Source organism: Molossus molossus, unplaced genomic scaffold (assembly GCF_014108415.1).
Source record: "Molossus molossus isolate mMolMol1 unplaced genomic scaffold, mMolMol1.p scaffold_m16_p_5, whole genome shotgun sequence".
In the NCBI taxonomy this organism is placed as follows: Eukaryota; Metazoa; Chordata; class Mammalia; order Chiroptera; family Molossidae; genus Molossus; species Molossus molossus.
In genome coordinates, this window is record NW_023425388.1 from 83735834 (window position 1) to 83753512 (window position 17679).

Below are 17679 nucleotides of genomic sequence, written 5' to 3' on the forward strand. Positions count from 1 at the left end.
CCACTAATTTTTTTTTTAAAGAAATACTATCTCTTTAGCTTTTACTATATTACCCTACCTCTCTTCCTCTTCCTTTCACTCTCTCTCCTCTCCTTTTTCCCTCCCTCCTTCTAGACTTGTGCTATTCAGCAGGTAGCCACTGCTGGTAGCATGGCTATTGAGTACTGAGCCCCAAACCCTTATACAATCGTCCCTCGCCACTTCCTGCTTTGACTTTTGCCACTTCAGAGTGAAGCTGCGAAAATCAAAGCCTGAAGTGGCGAGGAATGACTATGTATAAATAAAGAATCCTACTTCGTAGAAATTCATTTATCGAGGTAGAGTCTAGAACTGATTAACTGCGATAAATGAGGACCGACTCTATCAATTGTTAACTAGACACCTATTTTTAAAAATTATTTTAGACATCTTTTAGAAGTCTCAAAGGCACCTCTTACAAAGCACATGTGAAATCAGACTTATCTTCTGCTCCTCTTTCCCCGAACCTGATCCTCCTCAGTATTTCCAGTCTCAATGATTGACATCATCACCTTTATGCAAGTTCCATGTCTCAAGTCATGATTTCTATATTGAGTACAGCTTAGCCAACCACTTTCAATCTCTTAATTCCTATATCTCTCTTAGGAATTCTGACTTTTACTCTGACAATTACAAATTCAGAGATCCAGTCTGGCATGTACCAAATGACTCTAGAAGCTCTCTCGAGCAATTATTACTTGATTAAGAGTAGCTGATTCATTCAATATTTATTTTAGATGGAGTATGTCAAAATTGGATCAACTGTTGAGTAATCATCTATAAAATAATTATGAGTACCAAGTTCTCTAAATACATGCTACACTGCAATCAGACTGAGGACTGCTTTCTTACTCAATACTTAATGAGCTTTCATGCCTCTGATACTTTGCTTAACATTCCCTTTCCAACTCTCCTTTTCTGAGAAAATGTCTATGTATCTTTTAAGGTCAAGGTCAAATGTCTTCTCCTGGGTAATCTGTAATAAAACAACTCCTGTTGTTTTTGTTTTGTGTGTGCATATGTGCATGCTTCTTATATACATGCTGGGCCTAATTGTAAAATAATTTAATGTGATTGTTCTGTCAAAAGTATGGCTATATCCTTGCAGTTAAGGTTGGAAGCTCCTCTGAAGGAGTAGGTGTTCCTAGTGTGAATCATACGGGGCAGACATATGCCCACAGACAAGAAAGCAGTCTTCTGTCTTTCCCACTCTTGGAAATAGATCTCCTTGGACTGAGCCATGCCTGAATTTCCTGATGACTGGGAAAAGACAGCACCTGCTTCTCAGAGGTAGACTTGGAGAAGGGTAAGGAGGCCTCACTAGAGGGAACCATAAATGCAAGATGAGCAATTCATTCATATGAACCAGATTATCAAGATCAGCAGCCTTCAGACTATTTCAACACTTTGATTTGTCACAATCAGTAATGAGATTCATGGTAATTAGTGCATTCCTAATGATAAAGTACCATAGTTTAATATAATTTACTTTTTTATATAACTAGTGTAGATTCCAGATTATCTTAATAATACCTTCCTCACTCCTTTACATTATGATATGCTCTCCTGAATGGGAGAAAAATGAAGAGGAATCATAGCTAAACCAACAGACAATTGCTCACTCATCACATGAGGAAGCCCGTGGAGTGTGTCACAGTCAACATCGTCTGCCAACTTGCTTTCTCAGTGGACAGAAGGGTTGAGAACTACTCTTCTAGTTGTATATTACTACATTTTGTTTCCTCGTGGTAATCCCTAAGTCTAGTAAAGGAATGTACAGATGATCCCTCTGAATCGTCTCCATGCTTCAGGGAATCACTTGGGCCAGGGCGGGTGGGAGGGCAATGCTTTCTTATAGTCACCGTGGCTCTGGCAGCAGTGGTGACTACTTCCCCAGGGAAAATGAGTGTCTGGAAGCAAGTACGTGGGCTGTGGAGATCTGTTTCTCCCACAGGATTTGCTCTCCACTGCCAAACTAAAGTGTAATTTTATTATGGAAAAGGCAGTTTTATTACAGAAAGCTTTTTAACACCCCCTCCCCCCCAGGCAAATTAAGTCATCCCATCTGTTTTCCCATAGTTTTGAATGTATGATTATACTATAGAGTCTATCACTTTGTGTTCTAATTATTTGTTTACATGACTGCCTCCCAGTATGTGGATAAGTCACAGCAAACATGGATGGGCCCTTATACTGCTTTGATTTACTATTGCTTATTAGCATATGCTTGGCATTGTAATAAGCACTATCAATTCTTGATCAATGAATCAAACATGACCAGAAAAGCAAACAAACATTCATCACATTAAATTTGGAGTCTCTTTTGTTGTCTTTGATTATGTTTTTTTTGTTTTGTTTTGTTTTGTTTTTTTAATAACCACCTTAGTTTAAGACGTTACTCTTTATTCCACATCTTTAATCATCCATGGTACATAAGGGGCATTCTAACATGTATTAATTAATGTATCATCTATGTCATACCAACATGCAAATGTAACATAGGGAATAAAACAATGAGTAACACACAGAGTTGTTTTTCTGAAACTCAGATCTGAGAGTGTCAGCCCTTGACAAATTTATTCAGGGCCTACTAAATGAAATTCATGTTCTTTGATTTGGTATTCTGACCACATCTTTTTTAGGATATGTTCTATAATTTCTACACTACTGCCTTCTATTCCCACCAGGTATTTATGCTAGATAATCTGGCATGATATAAATCAGACAGTCCCAGTACCCTTCTCTCCCAGTACCCTTCTCTTTTCTTTCTTACTGCTCTCCCTAGATCATTGTATTCAGTTCCAAGTCTTTAAATATATATGTGCTGATGACTCCTAATCTTTAGCTATGGCTTTTATATTCAATTGTCTGCTTGACATCTCCACTTAGATAACTGATAAGCATCTCAACATAACATGAATAAAATAAAACATATTTCTAAATCCAAACCAACCTTTTCCAAGAAAGCATTCTTCCTTTGGTCTCCTTCAACTCAAGAAAAGCTAACATCTTCCTCTCGGATGCTCAAAGCAAAAAATCTAGGCATTTTCCTTGCTAGCTCTTTTTACCCCCTCACATCTCCCTCTCAAATGTAAATCCTCAGCAAATTCCATTGGCTCATCCTCCAAAAACAACCCAATTCCATCTACATTTCTCTATGTCGCTACTATCCTCCTAATTCTGAACTACTGCTATATCCTCCTAGCTGGTCTCCCTACTTCCACCCTTACCCTTCATGATCCATTTTCAAAACAATTGCTGGAGTGTTCCTTTTTAAAATGTAAATTAAGTAATGCCATTTCCTTGCTTTAAAAAACTCTAGTTTGGTTGGCAGAATACTGGTCCCCTCAAATATGTCCTCATCCTGAATCCTTGGAAGTTGTTCATATGCTATGTTACATGGCAAGGGGCAATTAAATAATCCTGGATTATTCAGTGGGCCCAATGTAATTTTTTAAGTGTTGAGAACAGAAGCAGAAGAGTTGGAATCAGAGAGATACAGTGTGAGAAAGATTTAACTGGCCATTTCTAGCTTTGGAGATGGAAGGGGGACATGAGCCAAGAAATGCCGACAGACTCTAGAAGCTGGAAAACACAAGGAAATAGGTTTTCCCCTAGAGCCTCCCAAAGGGATGTTGATACCTTAATTTTAGCTCAGAGAGATTCATCTCGGACTTCTAGCCTCCAAAACTGTGAGAGAATAAGTGTGTGTTTTTTTAAACTAAGTTTGTGGCAATTTGTTACAGTAGCAATAAGAAACTAATACCCCCTTCCCAAGACTTCTCATTGCATTGAAAATAAACGCAAACTCCACACTCTGCTACAAACCCTGCAAGTTCAACTTTTCAATCTCAACACCAACCACTTTTCCTTGCCCTTTATAGGATCCTCAAACAAGCAACGCTTATTTCCACCTTAAAGAATTTTCACTACCTCTCCTCCGCCTTTAACATGCTCTTTCCCAAGCCACTATGGCTGACTTCTTGCTATTCATGTTTCAGCCATCGACTCACCTTTTCTTATAGACCTTTTCCAACCATCTGACCTAAAGTAACACAGTCATTCCTTATCCCATTGCTCTATCTTATCTTCAGTATTCCCACTTGCTAGTTTTCACTATTTTTCTTATATATGTATTTATTTATATTTTCTTCTCCAGTCTACTCTATAAGAATGTAAGCTCCTTGAAAACAGCATCTATTACTGTGATGACACATAGGTGTTGATTCTCAAACAGGCTCTCATACATGGATATAGAGTTAGAAAAATCAAGATGATTAATCAAGTAAATTGAAACTTGAGATGGATGAGCCATATGATTTCTTTTTTATTTTTATTTTTTTATTCCTACCCAAGAATATTTTTCTATTTATCATTAGATAGAGTGAGAGGGAGAGAGAGAGAAAGACAGAGAGAAACGTTCATGTGATAGAGCCACATCAACTGGTTGCCTCCTCCACGACCTGACTGGCCAGCGGGACGAACCGCAACCGAGGTACTTGACCGGAATGGAACCTGAGACTCATTGGTCCGTGGCCAACGCTCTAACTGCTGAGCCAAACCGGCCAGGGCAATGGGCCATATGAATTTATAACACTATAAATTATGGAGGAGTCCTAAATAAGAAATTATTTTGAGGACAAAAGTCTTTTGAGAAGCAAGAGAGATGTAAAGGTATCTATTAAAGGCACTATAAAGAAGATTGCAGGAATTGTATAATGACTTTTAAAAGAGGTGAAAGCCCCGGCCGGATGGTTCAGCAGGTTGGAGCATTGTTTCCTACACCAAAATTTTTTGGCTTCCATTCTTGTCAGGGCACATAGCTAGGTTGCAGTTCCATCCCTGGTCAGGGTGCATACAGAAGGCAACCAATCGATGTTTCTCTCTCACAGATCTCTCTCTCTCTCTCTCTCTGTCCCTCTCTAAAAATCAATAAACACATCCTCAGATGCAGATACAAGAAAAAAACACCCTGGCCAGTTTTGCTTAGTGGTTAGCGCGTCAGCCTGTGGTCCAGAGAGACCCAGGTTCGGTTCCCGCTAAGGGCACGTACCTAGGTTGCAGTTTGTCCCCGGCCCTGGTTGGTCGTTCGGGTGACAGCCACTCAATGTGTCCCTTTCACAATGATGTTTCTCTGTCTCTCTGTCTCTCTCTGTCTCTCTCTCTCTCTCTCTCTCTCTCTCTCTCTCCCCCTCCTTCCCCCTCCCACTCTATCAAAACAAAAAAACAAAAAAAAGGAAAAACATCCTCCGGTGAGGATTTAAAAAAAAAGAAGAAGAGAAGAAAAAAAAGAAAGAGGTGGGAAAGGCGCTACTTTATGATCGCTGCTCACATCATACCTCTCCTCTGAGGCAACAACTCCTACTCAGTTCCCACTTTCTCTATAGACTTTGCTGATCACTTTAGTGGGAATTTTTTCTTCCCACTTAGGATTTTATATTCAGGTTGCTGAGAAGGATAAATGGTATTAACTCAAATGAATTAAAATCAAAACATGACCTTAACAGTTGCTTAGAAATGAGCATTTGTCTTACTCTTTAGGTCTCAAAGGGTACATTTAATTATTCCAATTTAGTATGTTTATAATGTTTAAGAGATTAGGTCTCTCAGGCTATAGTCTGATGACAATGCCAAGTAAATCCCCTTAGAATTATTTAAAATATTTGTACAATTCCCTACAAATGACATAAATATTATCATTGACATGTTGGTATCATCCAAAACTATCAAGAACACAGAGTTTTGTTTCTGGGTCTACTTAGAAGACCAACATCAGAAAACCAACCAGCCTTTATAAAACTCTTATCAGGGAAGTCCAAGTGAGAAAGTATGTATTTAAAATTTTTATTAACTTCCAAGAACATTTATTTCTTTAAGATCTTTAACGTTTTTGTCTTTACAATTCTTATTTTTTTCATTTTTAAAGTTCCTTAAGTTCTTTCCTTTAACCTAAAGTCTATTGTGTAAGCACTAGTCAAATTCTTAAAATTCATTTCAAGAATTTTCAGAGAAGCCTAAATTTACCAAAAATAAATAAGTAAAAGCACATTTTTATAGTAATAACAGAAAACATTAGTGATGTTTTGGAAACCTCTTTGAATAATGTTTGTCATATAATTAACAAATTAACAGATGAAATGGGTTATTAACATCTACAGTGAAGTGGTATTTAAAATTTATGTGTTGGACATTCTCTATGCTTAAAACAATTATATGAGGAAGGAATGTAATTTCAAACCATTCTTTTAAACTCCTGAAGTAATTTTAGGGAGCTTTATAGTGTTTTAATTTTTAGAAAAATTAAATATCAATGTAAAACATATCTGTCTGATTAATTATAATCAACTAAGAAAACTGAAGGAAATATTATTATGTAATATGACTTCAAGCTGGTAACTATAAGGCATTTAATTAAAAAATTATTCAAATTATACTACATAGATTTCAAATGTCCCTTAAAAAATACTGTTCCTTAAAGGATCAGTCCCAAATTGTCTGAGATTTAAAAGTTAGTAATATTTTCAGGAAACCAAAAGGAAAGAGATCTTTCTATAGCTCTCTAAAATGTTTTCCTCTGTTCCTGGAATACAGAGTAGTTAAGGTCAGTGAATGTCCATAAAATTATCAAGGGGGAAATGTTTAGAAGGGTCAACAAGTCTTCTAAGGAAGTATGTGGCACAGAGCAGGCATTTAATAAATGCCAGGTCAATGAATAAATGATTCTTGAATAAGCTAAAATAAAAGTAGATTGAAATACAGTATTCCCCAATAGATTGGAACTCCATCTTTAAGGAAAAATCTAAGAGATAGTTAAAGTTTTAAAAATAGACTGAAAATTTAATAAATGTGAGCATTATAGCATCTTAGAATACCATGGAAACACAACATTCAAAATAATAAAACAGTACCTAAGAGTTAATGCTTTACACAGAGGTAAGTGGCCTTAAGAACGCATTACCACAGATGTGACTATATTCCTGAATGGTTTGGGATATATGCAAGACTGTCAGCAAACTATTATGATTTATAACTGTGAATAAATACCATTACCACAGGGGTGACACATCCTCGATACATCCAATGCCATGTTATTTACTATAGAATTATAGAGTGCAGAAAATATTAGTTGGAGCCTCAATAATTATTGCAGAATTATCAAGTATACATAGCAGACCTAAGAGCATGTCATTTTATCTATTTAAATAAAACATTATTTTCTGATTAGAAAACTAATACTTATTGTAGAGAATATGAAATAGATAAAAAAGAAAAAGAAAAAAGTAATCTATAATTTCCATTACACAGAGAAAGTTAGTATTACATTTTGATGTATTTCTGTGCTTCTTTTCCTTTACATTTATATATAAATATTTATTTAGAAAATTAGGATTATTTTGTATATAAAACTATATATTTTTTCACATGTCTAGTTTACCATTACATTAAATAAATATTCGAAGTAAGCACCACTTTTAATGGTTACATAATATTTATTAAAAATAAATAACATTATTAAAATAATGTTTATCATTTAGGTGTTTTGAATTTTTCAGTATTATAAATGAATTATTATAATTAATTAAATAATTAAAATTAATTATTATATATAAATCTTTGGTTGAGGGTCTAATTATTTCTTTCTGTTGGTTATTGTTTATAGGGCATGAACATATAAGGATTTCCTTAATTTATCACCAAATTTATTTTCCAATATTACACCAATTTATACTTCTGCTAGGAATGCAATTAGATTCCATTTTTAGTGTTTTATAGAAGACTATATATTATCATTTCTTTGCTATTTTGATGGGCACAATAAATATGCCCTCATAACTATTTCAAATATCTCTCTAATTAGTAATAAAGTCAAACATTTGAAATTTGTTAAAAAATTGTATCTTTGACAGTTTGCTATTCCTGTACTTCATCTATTTTCTAGTAATTGTTCCTAAGGTGTATAAGCTCTTTATAGAATAAACTATAGAAAGAGTATCAACTTATTTCAATAATTCCCCATTTAATATTTGAAATTTGAGTTTACTCATGTTTTTGACATATAATTGAATTTACCATTTTTTAACACTTTTGATTTCTCCAAATTCTTTTGGTAGCATTTAAATGTATTTAAGTTTCTTTATGCACATGCACACATTAATAACTTTATATTGCATGCATAGAAAATATTATAAATAACCTGGAAAGTTATTAATATCGTCTTTTTGTTTTTTCTTCCACCTCCTTTGTCTCTCTCCTCCCTATTTTCATCCACATCATTCCCCCTCTCCCCAACTCACCCCTCGATATAAGTACCTTGTAAATAGCCCTTGTTTATCCCCAAACCATTTTATTTTTAAATATGTACTTAACTAGCATTGGAGACAGTAAATTGCTAAGAATATGCAAATGAAAGTAATCTTTTTTTTAAAAATTTTTTTTCTTGTGGTAAAATACATGTAACACACAATTTACCATTTTGACTATATTTAAGTATATAGTCCAGGGGCATTAAGTACATTTATATTGTGCAACCATAATCACTATCCATCTCTAGTTTTTCAACTTCCCAAACTGAAACTCCATACTCATTAAACAATAACTCCCCATTCCCTCCCTTTTTAACAACCACCATTTTACTTTCTGTCTCCATGAATTTGACTACTTTAATTCATGTAAGTGAAATCATACAATATTTATCCATTGTGTCTAGTTTATTTCACTTAGCATAATGTCACCAAAGTTCATCTATCTTTTAACACGCATCAGAATTTCATTCCTTTTGATGGCTAAATAATATTCCTTTGTATATATATACCACATTTTCTCCAACCATTCATCCAGTGGACATTTCAGTTGGCTGCTGTGAATAATGCTACTATTAACATGGGTATATAAAAACAGTCTTTTAGACAACATTGTTAATCAGGATGTACACAGTCATTAAAATTGGGAACATGGATACCAATTGCTAACACTTAAATTGTGAATCAGCTTTACCTAAACCATATAAAAGAACCCAAATAGAAAAATATTTCTAGCAAGACCTCAAAAGTCATCTACGTGCATCTAATCTGATGTTTATCTTGAAAAATTCTGGGGAAAAAATGTGAAATAAGTAGCTAAAAAGATAATAGCTTCAGAAAATTGATATTTCCTCAGGACTGCTCATGCACCAAAATTCATGAGACATGGGAAAGCATTATGGATGATGCTCCTTGTCTTTCTGGGCTAGAAAGCAATAAATGGCTGAACTAGGCATATTATAAATTAGTACTTCATTTCTCCATGATTTTTTTCTCAACAGAGAAGTCAGGAATGGCTGAAGAAAACCATACCATAAAAAATGAGTTTATCCTCACAGGATTTACAGATCATCCAGAGCTGAAGACCCTTCTCTTTGTGGTGTTCTTTGCCACCTATCTGATCACCATGGTGGGGAATCTTGGCCTGATGATATTAATTTCAAAAGAGCACAGTCTTCACACACCAATGTACATCTTTCTGGGCAACCTTGCGCTTGTGGATTCCTGTTGCTCCTGTGCCATTATTCCTAAGATGTTAGGCACCTTCTTTTCTGAGAACAGAATGGTTTCCCTCTATGACTGTATGGCACAATTTTATTTTCTTTGCACTGTTGAAACTGCAGACTGCTTTCTCCTGGCAGCAATGGCCTACGATCGCTATGTGGCCATATGCAGCCCACTGCAGTACCACACCATGATGTCACAGAAACTCTGCATTCAGATGACGACAGGGGCCTACGTGGCCGGAAATATGCATTCCATGATTCATATAGGGCTTCTATTCAGATTAGTGTTCTGTGGATCTAATCATATCAACCACTTTTATTGTGATATTCTTCCTTTATACAGACTCTCCTGTGTTGACCCTTATGTCAATGAACTGGTATTGTTTGTCTTTTCAGGCTCAATTCAAGTCTTCACCATAGGTAGTGTCTTAATATCTTATCTCTACATTCTTTTTACTGTTTTGAAAATGAAATCCAAAGAGGGAAGGGTTAAAGCCTTTTCTACCTGTGCTTCCCATTTTTTGTCTGTCTCATTATTCTATGGATCTCTTTTTTTCATGTACATTAGACCAAATTTGCTTGAAGAAGGAGATAAAGATATACCAGCTGCTATTTTGTTTACAATAGTAGTGCCCTTACTAAATCCTTTCATTTATAGCCTGAGAAATAAGAAAATAATAAGTGTCTTGAGAAAAATACTGAAGAAAAATATCATAAGAAAGTTTGAAGAACAATGAAATCTACTATAGCTTAATGATTTTGATGAAGAAAAAAAACTTTAACTAGTATTACACAGAGAATGCACAAATTGTATATAAAATATTTTAAAATATCATAGCAAAATTAATTTAAGCAGCAATACATAAAGGAAAAAATAACACTAAGGAGTAACTGTGTTAAATCTAAACTCAAAAATAACAAAAAATGAGAACCAAACTAAATTCATTCAAGAAACAACTTAGTATGTTGCCAAGCTCATGGAATGTGTCAGCATCGGGGATTATCATATCAGCATCCAAAGAAAACCATAAAACTGGAAAAAGATGAAAAATTTAAAATTTGTCAGACTAAAAGAAAAACAACAAAACTGGCGATACAAATATAAAGAAGAATTTTATTAACATTTGTAGCCATCCCACTTTAATATCCTGGAGCATGAACGCTCCAGTCAAGCAAAAGGCTATAAAAACAGCATGTGAACCTTCAACCAAAGGAAATCACAACTATGAGCGACAAAGTTGAAGAAAGTGAATTTTGAGGAAGCTGTTTTCATAGGGTTTGGGGAGATAGTACTGCACTTAGGAAAGAGGTAGAGCAGAAATAAAGGTGTCAAATAAAAGTAAATATTATATTTCCAAGTTAAAATACACCATTTTTGACCTCTGATGACACACAGTACTGGTACAACGCAAAATTTTTTAAGTTTTCATGGGCCTCTCCAGAAGGCCCTTTTTTCCCATAGATATCCAAACTTCTGTGAGCACTTGATTGTCTCCCCATCTCATTCCCAGGATACCCCCTGGGAATTTATGTCATAAAGTCCCATCTCAGCAAGTACCAATTATTCCCCTCTGACTCCTACCCCCCAATTCAATAAATCCTTATTTCTAGGGTGATACCTAGCTCTTACATCATTGTAAATGCTTCCCAAGTAAATCTGCTTTTATGGAATAAATTTTGATCCTGGAACAATTCTCAGAAATAAGGCTTTCTCTTAATCTATTCTCACTGTCTGGATTTTTAAAGGTATGTTTATGGGGAGAAAATGTGAGATTCACATTGTGCTCTGGTCTCCTTCTCTTAAAACAATAAGCCTGAACTGCACAAGCTGTTGTCTGAAATGGCAGGAATGATCACTGGGCAGAATAGATTACACACAGGCTTCATTTAGATGTTACTGATTATAGGAACCAAAATGTTATAAAATGAACCCTGTTAAAACATTGACCAGCCCTGGCCTGTTTGGCTCAGTGGTTAGAGTGTTGGCTCATGGACCAAAGAGTTGCAGGTTTCATTCTGGTCAAGGGCACGTACCTCAGTTGTGATTCCATCCCTGGCCCTGGTTGGGGTCGTGCCGGAGGCAACCAGTTGATGTGTCTCTCTCACATTGATGTTTCTCTCTCTCTCTCTCTCTCTGTCCCTCCCACTCTATCTGAAAATCAATGGAAAAATATCCTCAGGTGAGGATATAAAAAAAAATGAATAAATAAAATAAATAAATAAGTAAATAAAAATTGGCCAATGTTTCATTAAAAAAGAGATTTGTTTAGAATGTTGTTTGGAAAAATAAAAACAAAAATTATGAAAATAAATATTTATTTTATATTTAGACAAATTTTAGTTATAATCACAATTGTATACTACTTTTATAAAGCAAAAAAAATGAATCAAGAGTCAAGTGTTTCCTTTGGTATCATTTTACAGAAGAATAAAGTATACTAACTAGATGTAACCTTTACTTAACTTTTGAATTTCAAAGAATAATAGTAATGGGGTAATTCTGTAAAATATCCAAAGTCTTTATCAATTTTCCTATGGTCTTTCTTAATTCTTATTTTACAATTATTATCTATTGAATTTGTTTTTATTCTTCTTGTTTTATTATTCACTTTTTGTTGTTGTTGTTAATCCTCATTCAAGAATATTTTTCCATTTATTTTTAGATAGAATGAAAGGGAGGGAGAGAGAGATGTGAGAGAGATACATCAATTGCTTGCCTCCTGCATGACCCCGACTGGGACCAGGGATTGAACCTGCAACCCAAGTACATTCCCTTGACCAAGAATAGAACCCACAACCCTTCGGACCCTGGGCCAACACTCTAACCGCTGAGCCAAACCAGCCAGGGCTATTATTCACTTTTTAATTGTTTGAACTCTATCAATAGGACTTTACATTTCCTTCGAGCAGTTCTTGAACATCACATTCATCAATTTAGTAAAGTCTATTGTGTCTTTTTCAAGATAATTTCATGAACAACTGGAATAATATTTTCTATATCAGAAAACCACTGAGTCAGTAAGATGTTGGCACAATAGATGGAAGATAGTGGTGCTAAGCAGGGAGGAATGATTAAGAGGAAGTTAATTCTATAAGTGGTTAGTTTATTCAGAAATATTTGTATGTTATGAAAATTCTTACTTCCCTAAGAAAGCATTGTCAGTTCAAGGACCTGCAAACTGATACTATGATAACAAGAATCTCGGTGTTGGTTCATCAATTAATACCAAAATGATACCTTATTCTCCATACAAATATTAACATTTGAGCTAATATGCAGATGTTTTTAATGTTGCCAATACCTTCTCTTTAAATTTTAATTGTTTGGATTCAAGTAAAATCCCAATAATTAAAATGTCATATGCTATTTTCTCTTACCAGAATGAATTGCCAACTATCTGAGTATCAAGAGTTCGGTAGACTGAAGAGTATTTATTCTATGCATGCCATTTATGTCCCCTCTAGGGGTCATTCTCCTTTAGGGTCATATTAGTCCTCATTTTCTACCCATTTCCAGCCCAGAAAAATTGTTCTTGAAGTTGGCTTTGCTTGCTGATACAGGTCTGCTTTATCAACGAGCCAATCTCACCACGTGGTTTTAAATATTTGTGAATAAATGATACTAATGAAATATCAGAGAAGCAGGATGCAATGTCTATAGCCCATTGAAATCTAGAAATTACAATAAATATTAAAACTTTAATTCTTCAGTTTAATATCATAACTCTTAGCTAATATTTTAAATGTCAAGATGGGACTATACTTGAACTGTATACAGGGGAGGAAAAAACTTGTGTTTTAGTAGATAATTGATCTTACATTGGAGAAAGTAAAAGACTTCCTTACGTTGGATGTATTTGAGTCTTGTTTGTCTTTAAGAAATTTAAAACTAATATCATAAATTATTTACATCAATTTGAAATTTTTATTACTTTGTTTATTAAAACAAAATTTTAAACTAAACACATGATTTTTTTATTTATCTTTCAAAGAGGGTAAGCTTGTTAGTGAATTGGGTTCATTCATTCCTTGAAAAAATATTTATTAATATGGCTATAAACCAGTATCAGGCATTAGAGGCAGGATAGGAAGTATGGTGTAATATAAAACAATATAAATATACAATATAGCATGGTAACTATATTTATTCAAAAACATTTTATGTGTAGCCCAGCCAGTGTGGCTCAGTGGACTCAGCATCATCCCATGGACAGAGAGGTCCCAGTTCAATTCCCGGTCAGGGCACATGCCTGGGTTGCAGGCTCGATCCTCGCAGGGGTGTGCAGGAGACAGCTGACTGATGTTTCTCTCACACATCAACGTTTCTCTCTCTCTCTCTCTCCCTTCTTTTCTCTCTAAAAAATCAATTAAAATAGCCCTGTCCAGTTTGGCTCAGTGATTAGAGTGTCAGCCCACGGACCAAAGAGTCTCAGGTTTGATTCCGTCAAGGGCACATACCTCGGTTGCGGTTTAGTCCCAGGCCCTGTGTCTCTTTCACATTGATGTTTCTACCCCCCCTCCCTCTCCCCCTGCCCATTAAAAAATAAATGGAAAAATATTCTCAGGTGAGGATTTTAAAAAATCAATAAAAACATGTTTTTTTAAATCTTGTGTATATACTTAATAGATACTAGTTGTAACTAAGATTCATCTTCTATAGCTCATAAGTCACAAATAGGAGAGGTTATATTTTGCTACAATATTTACATTGTGCTGGTATCATTACCAATTTACTAATGCTCTATTGATCTTATAGTTAATGAATAAACACTTTCAAAACTCCATAAAAATAAATTTTAAAAATAATTTACAAAAACATATGTAATAATTTTCTTTATGACTCTATTATAAAAAGACAATATGTTTAAAAATATTTCTTAAGGAAGTATTACATGTTAACTATTCAAACTCTTAAAAATCAAACACATCTCATGGATATTAAAAGGAACAACTCTATGTATGCTAATCAATTTGATAACATAGATAAAATGTACAAATTCCTTGAAAGACACAATCTTCCAAACTCACACAAAAATAAAGACACAGCCTGACACACCTCAGGGGGAAGGGGGGAGATGGGGCGGAAAGAGCTAAACCAAAGGACTTATATGCACATATGCACAAGCAATCGACACAGACAGAGTGCAGTGAAGGCAGGTGGGGTGGGAGCCAGAAGGAGGAGGTCAATGAAGGAAAAAAGGAGGGACATCAGTAATACCTTCAATAATAAATATAATTAAAAAAAAAAAAAAAAGTACAGCAGCCCTGCCTGGTTTAGCTCAGCAGTTAGAGCATCAGCCCGTGGACCACAGAGTAGTCAAGGGCACATACCTCAGTTGTGCTTCGATCCCCAGCCCTGGTTGGGGTCGTGCAGGAGGCAACCTATTGATGTGTCTCTCACATCAATGCTTTCCTCTCTCTCTCCCTCCCTCCCTCCTACTCTATCTGAAAATCAATGGAAGAATATCCTTGAGTGAGTATTTAAAAAAAATAAACAAGTAAATAAATAAATAAATAAATAAATAATAAAAAATGTACAGCATAGGAAATGTAATCAATAATGTTGTAATAACTATGCATAGTACAAGGTGGGTACTTGAAATACTGGGAGAACACTCTATAAAGTATATATGCTATCTAACCACCATGCTGTATAGCTGAAGCTAATACAAAATCATATTGAACGTAAACAGTAATTTATAAAAAAAAATTTTTAAACGGAGCTATCTTTAAAACATTAACATAAAATAAAATAAAATAGACACTGAATTACCTTATAGCGATTAAATAAATTGAATTAATAATTAATAACCTACCAAAATAAGAAAGCACAGGCCCAGATAGATTCAACTAATGAATTCTTCCAACATTTAAGGATATAATTATACCAATTCTCTAGAATCCATTTCAGAGGATAGACGCATTGGGAATACTTCCTAACTCTCTCTATGAGGCCAACATCACTCTAATACTAAAACCAGACAAAAACAGCAAGACTAATATTTCTCATGAAGATAAATATTTAAAAAATCAACAAAATATAAGATAATTGAATCTATCAATTTATACATAGCTTATACACCATGATCAAGTGAAATTAACCCTAGGTGAACAAGGCTGGCTCAACATTCAAAAAAATCAATTAATGTAATCTATCACATCAATAGTCTAAAAAAGAAAAATCACATGATCAACTCAATATATGCATAAAAAGCATATAACAAGCTCTGGCCAGTTTGGCTCAGCGGTTAGAGCGTCGGCCTGCGGTCCGGAGAGACCCAGGTTCGGTTCCCGCTAAGGGCACGTACTTCGGTTGCAGTTTGTCCCCGGCCCTGGTTGGTCTTGCGGGTGGCAGCCACTCGATGTGTCCCTTCACATCGATGTTTCTCTCTCTCTCTCCCTTCCTCTCTCTCCCTCCCACTCTATCTGTACAAAAAATGGAAAAATATCCTCGGGTGAGGATAAAAAAAAAAGCATATAACAAAATTCAACACACACTCATAATAAAAAGTCTCAGTACAGTAAGAATAAAGAAAAACTTTCTTTTTTTTTCTTTTTAATTAATTAATTTTTGTTACAGATGTTTCTCCTTTTCCCTCCACTAATTCCCCCCTTCCCGTCCCTCCCCGCCCAGTCCCCAGTTTGTTGTCCATGTCCACTGTTCATGCACACATGCATGTAAGTTCTGTGGTTTATCTCTCCCCCACCATCCCCTCTTGTGGGGATTGTCAGTCTGTACCCCATCTCCACATCTCTGGGACTACCCCATTCCTCAGACTGTTATGTTCATTATATTCCACAAATAAGTGAGATCATATGATACTTGTCCTTCTCTGTTTGGCTGGCCTCACTCAGGATGATACTCTCCAGGTCCCTCCATGTAGTCTCAAAGAACAAGAGATCTTTCTTTCTTACAGCTGCGTAGTACTCCATTGTGTATATGTACCACTGCTTTTTTATCCATTCGTCTACTGATGGACACTTGGGCTGTTTCCAGATCTTAGCTATTGTAAATAGTGCTGCTACAAACATGGGGGTACATATATTCTTTGTGATTGGTGTTTCAGGCTTCTTAGGGTATATTCTTAGAAGTGGGATCACTGGGTCAAATGGAAGTTCAATTTTTAACTTTTTTTTTTTTAATCCTCACCTGAGGACATTTTTCTATTTTTTGTTCAGGTAGAGTGGGAGGGAGAGAGAGGAAAAGAGAGAGAGAGAGAGAGAGAGAGAGAGAGAGAAACATCGATATGAAAGGGACACATCGAGTGGCTGCCACCCGCATGACCGACCAGGGCCGGGGACAAACTGCAACCGAGGTACATGCCCTTAGCGGGAACCGAACCCGGGTCTCTCCGGACCGCAGGCCGACGCTCTAACCACTGAGCCAAACCAGCCAGGGCCAATTTTTAATTTTTTGAGGTAACACCATATTGTTTTCCATAGTGGCTGCACCAGTCTGCATTCCCACCAGCAGTGTATTAGAGTCCCCTTTTCTCCACACCCTCACCAACACTTGTTGTTGGATCATTTGTTGATGGTGGCCATTCTGACAGGTATGAGGTGATACCTCATTGTTGTTTTAATTTGTATCTCTCTGATGATTAGTGATGATGAGCATTTCTTCATATGTCTCTTAGCCATTTGTATGTCCTGTTTAGAGAGGTGTCTATTTATTTCCTCTGCCCATTTTTTAATTGGGTTCTTTGTCTTCCTTTTGTGGAGTTGTATGAGCACTCAATATATATTGGAAATTAACCCCTTATCTGATGTATCATTGGCAATTATGGTCTCCCATACAGTGGGTAGCCTTTCCGTTTTGATGATTGTATCTTTCGCTGTGCAGAAGCTTTTGAGTTTGATGTAGTCCCATGTGTTCATTTTTTCCTTTTTTTCTATTGCCCTAGGTTATGTATCAGTGAAAATTCTGCTGTGTATGATGTCTGAAATTTTGTTGCCTACAGTTTCTTCTAAAATTTTCATGGATTCATGAGTCATATTTATGTCTTTTATCCATTTTGAGTTTATTCTTGTGTAGAGTGTAAGTTGATGGTCTAGTTTCATTTTTCTGCATGTAGCTGTCCAATTTTCCCAGCACCATTTATTAAAGAGGCTGTCCTTACTCCACTGTATGCTCT

General features: G+C 35.5%; 1 protein-coding gene across 1 annotated transcript; it reads left to right on the plus strand.

Moving 5' to 3' along the window:
- The first annotated feature begins 9275 nt into the window (after positions 1–9275).
- LOC118617709 (olfactory receptor 5K1) lies at positions 9276–10312 on the plus strand. Its single transcript, XM_036243686.1, has one exon. It carries the CDS (start codon positions 9301–9303, stop codon positions 10279–10281), a length of 981 nt encoding a protein of 326 aa, XP_036099579.1. The 5' UTR covers positions 9276–9300; the 3' UTR covers positions 10282–10312.
- The last annotated feature ends 7367 nt before the right edge of the window (positions 10313–17679 follow it).

Excerpts from the sequence above, each read along its gene's own strand:
- LOC118617709 (XM_036243686.1), top strand. The coding sequence starts at position 9,301 with ATGATTTTTTTCTCAACAGAGAAGTCAGGAATGGCTGAAGAAAACCAT.